The 11770-nt window shown below is 34.5% G+C and overlaps 1 protein-coding gene across 2 annotated transcripts; it reads right to left on the reverse strand.

The window, feature by feature from the left end:
* Window positions 1–10363, reverse strand: LOC123718299 (60 kDa SS-A/Ro ribonucleoprotein homolog). Of its 2 annotated transcripts, none has more exons than XM_045674726.1 (12): window positions 10275–10363; window positions 9681–10002; window positions 9241–9415; window positions 8677–8835; window positions 8301–8512; window positions 7753–7958; window positions 6675–6811; window positions 6091–6222; window positions 5434–5607; window positions 3921–4051; window positions 2973–3223; window positions 1–2590 (listed from the first exon to the last, which is right to left on the reverse strand). In XM_045674726.1, the coding sequence occupies exons 2-12, from the start codon at window positions 9876–9878 to the stop codon at window positions 2455–2457; spliced, it is 1911 nt and encodes a 636-aa protein (XP_045530682.1). In that variant the 5' UTR covers window positions 9879–10002; window positions 10275–10363; the 3' UTR covers window positions 1–2454. The 2 variants fall into 2 exon arrangements, with proteins under 2 accessions (XP_045530682.1, XP_045530683.1); XM_045674727.1 differs by having other exon boundaries at window positions 10174–10278.
* Window positions 10364–11770: the final 1407 nt, after the last annotated feature.

Genomic DNA, 11770 nt, shown 5'->3' on the forward strand with positions numbered 1-11770 from the left:
GTAATTTCGGTGTGATCGTGAAGAACTGAGAGCTTGGAAATTCCGTGTTATGCTTTATTGTAAATGGTTAGGCTATGTTAGTCTTGTTGCCTAGGAACGAAACTCGTTAAACGTTTCTTGACTTTTGGGCGTTGGAACTTTAGTGACTTGATTGAATATCGATCTTTAATTAACTGTCTAGAGATTCAATTAAGTCTCTGATTTAACAAGTTTACTGCGACATATATATCACGTTAAGGTTTATTTTACCTGCATGAAAGTTTTAGTTAAAAACCAGACCTGCTATTATGCTTTTGGTAACTCTAGAGTAATTCTCTGGCTAAATAACATTTTATGAACCGTATATGAGCATGTACCAGTTTTCGTTTACCTTAAAGAGAAAAGATATGCTAGAAATATTACTTAGCTAGATAAAGAATAATATTTGAAAGCCAGTACAGTTACTAGTATAAAAATGCATTATGTACTTTGGCAATTAGGAATCTGATAAATTTTTGCATAAATTATAAATAAAAAGAATATCTATTAGTACTAGCGTTCAAATATTGTTACAGATATATTGACGGAAGTATCGGAAATATTTGCTTTTATAGTTCGAAATAAAAGTAATTTTACCTAATGTCACCTCCGTCACAATTTACTATCTTTTGAACACGTTGCAGTGATTGTAGAGAGCAGGTGCCAGATTTTTGTTTCACCAAAAAGACCCTGTTAAGCTACAAATACTAAGCAATACGAATACAAAGGCTAACCCTAGATATATTTGAGATGATTTCACAATCTAAGGGTCACCACAACAATATATTAAGATTAACACAGGTCACAAGGTGTGAGCAAGAACTTATAATAGAGATTTTAATAAAATACCTCTAACCACCTATGTATAAGCTCATATTTAAGAAAGTCTACAAACCTTTTTCAAGAGGTTGTTTGACACATTTTATTGTCTTCATGACGAAATTTAGTGATGACTAAATTAATTAACTTTGTCGTTTTATATTGACTTTTGTTTATTATGGAATCATATTTCTGAATAAAAGAAGAAAATTAAGCAATTTGCTCACGCCTTGTGACGTATCCCTACAACTATTATGATTACGACTATATTGATAAAAGCTCTTATAAGAAAAACACAAAAAAATAGTAGTTGTTTTCACGGACTTTGCGGACATAGAAAAATTGAATATTTTGTCTTTGGAATTACAAAATGTAAAACAAACATGTCCGTAAACAAATAGGGTGAATAAATAATTCCTTCTTGAAATAGACAAAAATATTTTCGTGATCTTTCTAATAATTGTCGGCGAAGATTATCACTTGCCTTATATTTAATCTACAGAGGATATGGTTTTACTATTTGCGAACTACCAAAATTCATGAATTCACAAAGTCCGTGCACAACTATAAAATTTAACGTTAGCTTAAATTAGATCGCGATGGTCTTGCAAACCTAATAACGCATTAACAAAAACTTAAGTAAGAAACCAGGTTTCAAATAGAGATCCAAAAGTATTAGGAAGATACGACCACTGTATGTTCGCACATTTTACAAACTCAATGGTCCAGTACAGAATTGCAGAATGTTACGTGGTTTTAAACAAATATGTGTTTATATAATTAACAAATAGGAAATGTAAAATCTTACATTTTTTAAATAATTTCATTTTTCATATGAGGCACATTTCCTATTTAAAACAACTCGATAAAAACCTGTTCTCTGTAATAAAAAAGCGTAACATTCTGATTCCTTTATAATTCATGATACATTCTATTTACACATAGTTTAATATGTGCAGTAAATTGACATTATACATATTTTCAGGCAAACATTCAAATGTACTTTTACATGAGGTCCGGAACACATAGCGTTGTGGTATAACTACCAATTTTTTTTTAAATTATTTTATTTGCGCCAGCATAAACTTTTAAAATTGCCTGACTTACTCATAGTAGGCCACATTTGTGCCAAATAAATCGAATGTAAAATTGAGACTTTCTCATATGAATAAAACTTTAAATAGAAATATTTTGAAAACATAAATACTGAGGTAATCAGTTAAAAAGATTTCTATAGGAAATATGGCATGTAAATTTATGAGCTAAAAGCCAAAACAGAATCCCAAAAAGGGGTTTCAGTATTTTAATTTAACTTTAAGACATTTCATTATATCTAGTAATTCAGAGACATTTCGGAAAGCCAAGTAGCTGTTCCTAAATACTCCAATAGATTAATACCAATGTTAATAATGTATAGGCGCAGCGCGAACTACAATAAACTTATCTACCCCAAGGACATATTAACTTTGAAATTATACTCAAGCTTAGTTAATCAATGGAACAGATAAGTATGAGACTTGCAATCCGTAAGTTACGTCACACACATTTTAATTTTGCACCCAAATGCATGACGTAATTTATGGATAAAAAATTTGAACAGCGCCACCTGTTGAGATTTTACTTGAACTGTCCGAGAACGAACGCGTCCATAACTTTGGGTACGTGCTCGTCGATCCCGACGATATCAAGAATACCCTCGTGACTGCCGTCTGTTGTCTCCGACCGATGGGATGCTAGCGACATCACAATCAACCTTAAAAAAATATGAATGTATTATATTTATCTAAAAATGGGGCCACCCCAGATCCGGGACAAAAACCTGAGGTCAAATCATTCACGCAAACTGAAAATCTTTTATAATTTGTAGTGATGGACTTTTCACGTTTTACAAATTAAACACTTTTTATTTTTATGAAAGAGTTGTTAGATTGATTAAAAAATTCATCCAAGCGAAGTTGAACAAAAATATATTTTAATGGTCGCATCATTTTAAGATATAAAATTATTATCTAGTAATTGATTATTTCTCAATTATATTTTTCTTTACTTTATCAGGTATATATAATATATAAAAATCCAGTCTCCAAGGTTTCAGTGTTTTGTATGTGCTTAAATGCTTTATTAAGAATACTTACTTAGCATCAGGATTTGCCGTCTTCGTCCTGTAGCGCTCAAGGGCTCTCACGGGGCAGTGGTCCACGACATCATTGTTAGTGGGCGGAGGGCCAAACCTGCCCGCAGGTCCTCTGCCTCCACGGGCCGATTTTTCCAGCTCCATGTAACGGCTACTTCGGTCGATCATGTTAATAAACACGTCGAACTTTTCGTTCAATTTGCTGGCCCATTCGATTGGTGCGTCCAATTGTACGCGACCAAGTTTCTGTTTCTGTAAACATTTTTTGACAATGTAAAGTTATAACTTTTTAACAAAATAAGTTTTTTTTTTATTTAAAAAAAAATTTAACAGTCTTATTCATAACCATATTATATTTCAGGTTCCTAGTATATTATCTCTATACCATAAGTCATAATGAGTTTTCAATCTTAATTGATCTATTTTTTTAACTCGAGTCCAAGAAGGTCACGGTTTGGTCATCAGTAGGGCGAGAACGGGCAGAAAAAAGTTTCTGGAGTAGGAGGCCTCTGACGTTGTATGAGTAATGAAAAGGAACTTGTTTTAAATAAAGGCTATTTTATTTATTTACTATTTCATCACTTCACGCTGGTTTATTATACTCCACTAGACTTGGGACTGATTGTGGTGGCCAAATAACCTACGTCACAGGTTATTTCACCAGTGGGCGATGGGGACGTCACGTCCAAAGCCGGGAAATTATAAGAATCTGGTTATGAAAAATCTATGAAATATCAAGAGGTTTTGAATATTTTATAAATAGTATTATAATGTTTTGAATATTTTATAAATAGTATTATAATTTTTTTAACATTTTAGCCATTTACGAAAATCACTAACACATTACATAATTTGTATCATAAGAACATCTAAAAAAATACAGGCAAAGTCAGTATGCTACATTCAATAAAAATAAACTGCAAGAAAAAAACTAAAATATATATTTTACCTTAAGATACATCGCTGTGCCCTCAATATCGTTACATTTCTTTCCATCGATCAGTTCAATGCCTTGTTCAGTGAAAACTGCTACCTTAACATGCTTCTCGCGTTTTAGAAGTTGCAGCATCAAGATGATCGCTGAAAATTATTAAGATCTAAATTAATGCAATTTTTACATTCATAGTCGCCGTTTCGGTAACTTCTTATTTATCCATTTCAGGGACGAAATCGTATTGACATAATATGATAACGAAAAAAATATATTATTCAATAAATGCTATATTCTTCTTGAATAGTTTTTTTAATAGAAGTCATTTGTTTGCGTCGTGTCGAAACGTGATTGTAAAAAATTAATGTAATAAAATATGTCTGAGAATGTTTACTACGGAGCTCGTAAATCAATAGTTGAGAACAAAGGTTTATATGCTCTTCCATATTCTACGGTTGCACGTCGGTGTGGTAAGTTGAAGCGAGTAACAAAATACATTACATGACTTAAAAGAGACCGGCAACCGACTACAAAGAAATTATGTTTCTCTGGGTCAGCCAAGGGGTGGTAATGATTACATAAAGTTACGTGACAAAAAAGGAAACGTTCGTTTTGTTTTACCGAGACAACGCCCCCACGCACACGTCCAGAGTTGTCATAGCGCCATTCAAAAAGCTAGCTTCGTATGAATGGAACATCCTGCATATTCCGAACCTAGCTAGGTCATAGTGACTTCTACCTATTTCCGCGGTTAAAGGGGTATCTCATCAATATATATTGGAACATGATGACGCTGTAACCGCCGTGGGACACGATTTACGATAAGGAAAAAAAATCAGAAAGAAGTTTTTATAGAAATATACAAAGTGAAAGGTAACTCCGTCGAATAATGAAATAACATATAAAAAAACATAACTGCGTTATATGCATTTTCACTTTATATTGAATACCCCAATTACTACTATGATATTTACAGAAAATATAATACAAATATTGTAACCATCTTCGTCGTTTTAAGGTAGATTAATAAAGAAATAGCATCAATTAAAAAGGCATTAAAGAAACATATCAGAATGAGCCTAGTAAACTTAAATTGGGATGGCTGATGGCGAAGTGTATATAGTTTATATATACATACGAGGTAATCATGATATTGAATTGTAGCTTATATGACACGTTTGTCGGTTTACCATAGCAGTGCCATCTATTGATTACTTACTCAATGCAGTCGAAAAGTATCGACATCTGTTAGGATCTTTTGGAGTTAACAGATAATTGTGACTTTCAATTAATTATAGACAAATAATTTGCAATAAAATAAAATTGCGACTATAATTAAAGATCTAAGCTATCCTATCTCTTAAGTTGGACCAGACTGCTCACGGTGTGCCAATTTAATTTAAAATCGGTTAAGTAGTTCAGGAGTCCATCGCAGACAAACATCGTGACAGGAGATTTATATATATTAAGATTAAGTTTCTAATGTAAATAAAATACATTTTTTGTAATGAGAAAATAAAGTTCTTTATACCGGCGTTTCCAGGTGAAACGTGTGAGTTATAGAAGCATTCGGCAAATTGTCGTATCTTGGTTCTAGTCACAGCTGGCTGTACGTTGTCGACATCACCTCCGCCGCCATTATTTGCTACTACATCCTTCCTCTTGCTTTTCTTTGATGGTGCGTACTTTTCACAGAAATGAAGACCTAAAAATCACATTATATCCATATTCCTCAACCAGGTCATAAAAATAAAATCAATCTAAATACATTCAATCATTCAATAATTAAATTAATTTGATTTATTTTCGTCCATTTCTATCAAATAGTGTTTCCGATTAGAGGAAAAGAGACAGGTGAGTACTTTATTTAAAACGGGGGCAATTGTACTGATTTTAGAGTGTTGAATAAAGCATGACACAGGTCTGAGATTAACCGTCAAAAAAGGTTTTTGGCGACGTTCTTTTTCTCCATATAAATCAATATTTACAAAATACATTTGGACTGGACCACATTTTTCACCACCACAAGTTTTTATATCATCCAAAAAATAATAAACATAATATTAAAAATTTTACATTTTTTTAAAATCTATTTGGTAAGTTCGTCTTTACGGTAAACACACTTAATTTAGGCACACAAGTTTTTATGAAAAACTACTGGCCATTATACATTTAAATCTTTGCCAACCTTTAAACATATGGTCTCTCATATCAAGCGTGATCAAGTAACGGGCCTTAGTGGGCGTAGTCAGCGTCCAGGTATGGTTGATGAGAAGGTGCAATGTAGCAATTACGGTTTTGTTCGGCATTTGGTCGATACCTATAAAGTTTAGGAAATCAAATATTATGAGGTCCTTTAAATGTGCCCATTACAAAATTATTACATTAAAATAAATATCTGAATATATAAAATCCTTGTAAAAAATTATAGAACAATAAATAAAGAAAATAGATTTTTACCATTTATACATTCAGATTATTTATGATCCACATAGCCATCAACGCCTAATGCATGGCATGGGACCAACTGAATTATACAAGATTTTGTTGGAATTTTTTTTTCTGAAGTTCAATTAGTCAGCGGTGTACATAGGATGGCAACAACAGATACACAAATTTTTGCTTGTAAGATGGTTCCCTCACAAAGGTTTTCTTATAAAGACTTTAGCTCAAAGTCAGAGTTAAGGCGCACATCGCTTCATGATAAAGAATCGCACGCTTAACTTCGACTATAAGCCCTAATAGATGACCTAATCGAAACAAACCACTTACCCCAAATTTTAACTTCCTTTGGGTGTCGCTGAGTAACAGTCCACTCCCAAACCTTACTTTCTGGATTAAATGTCTGTCTCTGCCGTCGGCGTTGCTGCTTCTCCAGAGCCGCTATGGCTTTCTCATATTTTAACGGCCTGTGAATAATATGAACATTATTTTCGTCTCTTTCGTCTTTCGTCGCTTTTTGTCGTACTTGCCACTTGGAATTTCTAACCGAAGAGGAGACTCAAATATCTTCCTTCAAATTCAATTTTTTATGGATTTACTCGTGCATTTGTTTCTCGAAAAACATCATTCATTCAAATTGAAACGAAAAATTAATTTCCCGTTCTTAGCGTCACTCTATTTATACAATGGTAAACATGAAATATCACGTTATTTACGAGTACGAGCTCCATCGTGCCACCAGTGCTGCAGAAACGGCTCGAAGGATTAATGATGTATATGGCGGCGGAGTCGCAAAAGAAAACACAGTGCGTTTTTGGTTGCACACACTGCAAAACGGACTCCTACCAAATTAGAGGAGGTTCAATTGGTATGTCTAAGACATCCGCTGTACTCCCCGGACCTTCCTCCAACAGATTACCATTTTTTTCGAAACTTGGATAACTTTTTGCAAGGTAAAAAATTCCACTGATGGGACATCCGAAACCACTGTCAAAGATTTTATTGATTTCCGTTCGAATAGTTTTTTAGTAAAGGGATCAATGAACTATAGATGGCATCTAGAAGATGGCAAAAGTGCATAGACAGCAATTAATTAATTAAAGATATTCTATTTAAAATAATTTACCGCCTTACTATATTTATATTATAACTTTTCTCCCAAACATCTGTTTTGATTGTTGCTTAAAATGCAGATAATACTATATTACTTTAACAAAGGGGTTGTTGTTGGATTTAATTATCCGCTAAGACAAAATTAATATTTTTGGACACTGTTACTAAAAAAAAAACACTTTAGCATACAACTTTTAACACAATGTAACATAGTAAAACCTAGTGTTGGAATTAATTATAACAAATTAATAGCCTTAACACTAACTAAGCAAGCAAGTGAATCTAAAAATCTTACTTAGAATTCCTCTCATAGTTGCTAACAATAATGAATACTTCAATGGGTGTTACTTTCGATGCCTTAATCTTGTCATTGTTTGTGAGTAGAGAGCACAGAATAGCTGTGGTAGTAGAACTCTCTGTTAGAAAACCCATATTGTGTATCCGCTGAATGTTATGCAACACTTGTTGCAACGGCATTTGGGGCAATATTACTTCCCATACCTGAAATCATAAAAATAATTTAAACTGTGTCCATGTTGCAAATATGTTTGCAGCTGTATATGATTTGTTAATTATGGAACATGATATTTAGAGGATCATAGTAAACTAGTGGCTAAGTTGTTAACAGGCTTACAACTTAAAACTCAAAGCTGGATTTTGAACAAAACAAAAATGACCCACATTACTCAAAAACAACAGGATTTCAAATCAGTAATGTATGCACTTCATTCACATGCTGCGGAAGAATTAGTAAACTGATTTCTAGTGAAGTGCACTGCATCCGCTTTCTAGTTCCTTCAACATAAACTGTACAATTTAAAGATCGTAATAAAAAATTGTAACCTCTTGTGATGTAAGAAGATGTCCAGGCACATGATCCAAGATGAAATGATTCTCTTCAGCTATTTTAGCAGCATCCTTAGGGTCTTCACAATGACGCATACTCTCAACTTTTTCTATGTAATCAAAGATATCCTCTGTGCCTGGAGCATTGGCCAAAATGGTTCTTGCTCGTTTTATCCCATACATTATGTACTTTATGGTAGCATCTCGGGCTAGAACAACATACTGTATGGTAGATCTCAGGAGAGTTTCAAATTACTGATGCCTATTATATAAATTATCTCTATTGATGACTTTCTAATGATCTATAAAACATACTTATGATTTTGAACAATTAAACAAGTTGTAATTAAAAATTGGAATACTATTTTCTTACCATAATCATTTACATCAATTTTCATGTGGGATTTTGCCACCAAAGTTTTATGGGATCGGCCATGTCTGGCGCGTACTCTGGTGACCTCTTTTGCTAGTTCCATGGGATCTCTATTTACATACCATTTTTTAATGAAATTACACCAACCCCTGCCATTACCTTAAATAAAAAATATTATAGTATTATGAAATGTAATTTTTAATTAAAAAATGATAATACAAAATTACATTATAAATATAATAAAAAATAAGAAAACTAGTAATTTATTTCAAAGAGTGGAGTAGTAGCGTGTAGTTTAACATATTACAAAAAACTCAACTTATGATGTTTATGTTTCAAAAGTTAAGATTGTAAATATGTATATCATAAAATAATAATTGATAATATCATTACAGTATCCACACAACATTCTCTTAGCTATAACATAACAATATTGCACAATGTATAGATTTTAACAACCCCATATTCATAATTCTATACCAAATCTATCTATACCGAAACTAAAGTTTTATAGTAAATAATAAACACATATCTTGTGGTATAAACTAAATCGCCTGTACTCACCTGTCTTTAAGTGTCGTAGAAAGTTATTAAACATCATCATTTCCTCAGGGGTTTTACAAACTTCAAGAGCAGCCCGATATGTTATTTCCTTTACTCTTTCTGAGCCATGATAAAGACATTTTGCCAAAGTAAATGCAATGGTCTCAAAACGAGTAAAGTGGCCATCATGAAATGCCTAAAAATAGTATACAATACAGCACCAGGGTTTTATAGCTTTACAAGTGGTTGGTTCAAACTCTGAAAAATGTAATCTGCATATGGTACAAAACAATTTATTATCTAGTATTTTTGTTTAAATTTTTATTAAATACAAACCATGTATATTAAATAATATAATAATACTATAAATTATAATCTAGGGTTGTTGTTACTGTTATGGTTAAAAAAAATATTGATTTATTTAAAAAAGTTAAAATGGGAAATAGAAATTACAGAATTACCTTCAAGATAATATTTACAACCTCAGTATTATTCTTATCAGCTAGAAATACTTCCTGCAGTACGGGTGGCTTAAAGTCCTCAAAATACTTATGTGCCGTCCAGCATCCAGGAAAATATTTTGGTATTTCGATACCAGTATGAAGATATCTCAATAAACGATTCCTTAGTTTGGGATCGAGAGTAGGTGACGCCGTCATTTTACGCCTCGTAAAAATTGTGGCGGATTACTTCAGAACGCTTATAAACAACCGTTAACAACAAAAGACAGTACTCCCATCCAAAGACGATGCGTAAAAAATCTACTCCGCTATTACGTTGCACCTAAAAAACGTAAAGATTGAAAAGGTAAATGCACCATACGGCTAGTTTATTAGGTTTTTGTCGGTATTCAAGCGAAACATGTGCCAGTTTCTGCGTAGCTGAGGATGTGGCCAGAAAAAATGGACATTGTTACCGAAACACCATTTAAATAGCAATTAATAAAAAACTTACAGTCAATCACAAAAATAAAAAGGATGTAAAAAGTTTTTATAGCAGTGGCTTTCAGAAGACAAGACAACTTAAAATATAAATTTAAATAAATTCCTTCCTACCTACAATTCTTCATCAGCAACAATATGAATAATGAAAATGAATAGAGAAAATTGACAATTTACATATTTTGTAATTTGACAGTCTTTGAATAGAACACAGGGGGCGTAGACAAGATGCCTCAACAGTAGTGTATGTAGAAAGCCGAAAGTTGAAGGAAAAAAACGCGGGAAACTTAGTTCATGCTATCCGTATTATTTCTCTCTCTCAAGACCATACGCGGGAAATTAAAATAACACCAAAGCTACAGAAACCAATACGGACTCTCGTTCTATTGGCCGTACTGTATATGTTCCTACCGATGTTTTTCCTTATTTGATACATGTGTTCAACGGCATTTTTTTAAAGCAGAACAAATGTAAATATTTAAAATCCATGCACGAAGTGTTCATGTATAAAATGGTACCGCACGTCTATGTGCTACGACCTCTTGTTGGATGACCAACCGTGTCATTGCCCCCATACAACCGACTCGCCGTGGCATAACAGGCAACGGCCTTCTCTCAACGGACGTCATAGACGTAGCGGTTTTACGTAACGTGGCACTACAGCCGCGAAGCGTAGAGACGTTACACGAGTTAGACTCGGATCACTTCCAGGTTCACTTTGAATTCGGCCCTCCTAACACTCGAGAGAAGAGGTTCAAGTCCATTGTCGACTGGCAGAAGTTAGACGAGGCCCTCAAGCCCGCCGACACCTCTGCCCTCCCAAATGTCCCCGACAATTTAGTCTCGTCCGCTCACGCGTTAGACGCGATCTCCTCGGTCACTAATCACATTCAGACCAAGGTCGCCGAGTCGTCCCGGAAGGTCCCAGATGAGTTCGCTCAACGCTGGGAGCTTCCCCCGGACGCGAGGCGTCTATTGACCGAGAAGAACGCGGCGACTCGCGCCTTCGCCAGAGCACCGACCGACGAAAACCGCAGAGCACTCCGCGCCTCGCAGCGCCGAGTCAAAGAGCGCATGCGGGAAATTAGAAACGAACGCTGGGACCGTCTTACCAGCGAATTGTCACCTTCGCACACGGCCTATTGGTCTCTCGCGCGTTCCCTTAAAACCGACACGGTGGCGTCCATGCCCCCTCTCAAGCGTTATTGTTGTTTGCTTAGACCCGTAGGTTAGGTTAGGTTAGACATAGTTTATTCTATTTTTCTTTTAGAGCCATAGATCGGGTTAGTGAATGTAGGAAAGTAGATAACGATGCATTCGTAGCTGATAAGGTGGTGATTAGTAAGTAATTAGCAAGGGTTTTGGGAAAGCTATCTCTGGAACGGTTAGAGCTATCACGTCAGGAGTGAGTGCATTCGACTCCACACGGCCTGTTTAGTGGGGGTAGAGTACAAACTTTTTTTTTGTAGGTTTGGCCAACCATGATTTTTACGTTTTTGGGGAACTTTGATGTGAGGCAGTCGCCGGGAATCCCAACTACTTTCTTTTGTTTTCCTCTGGTTTCTTTTTCTTCTTTGCCTTCTTTTCTTCTAATACGCCTTGTTCGCTAT

The sequence above is a fragment of the Pieris brassicae genome, chromosome W, assembly GCF_905147105.1.
Source record: "Pieris brassicae chromosome W, ilPieBrab1.1, whole genome shotgun sequence".
In the NCBI taxonomy this organism is placed as follows: Eukaryota; Metazoa; Arthropoda; class Insecta; order Lepidoptera; family Pieridae; genus Pieris; species Pieris brassicae.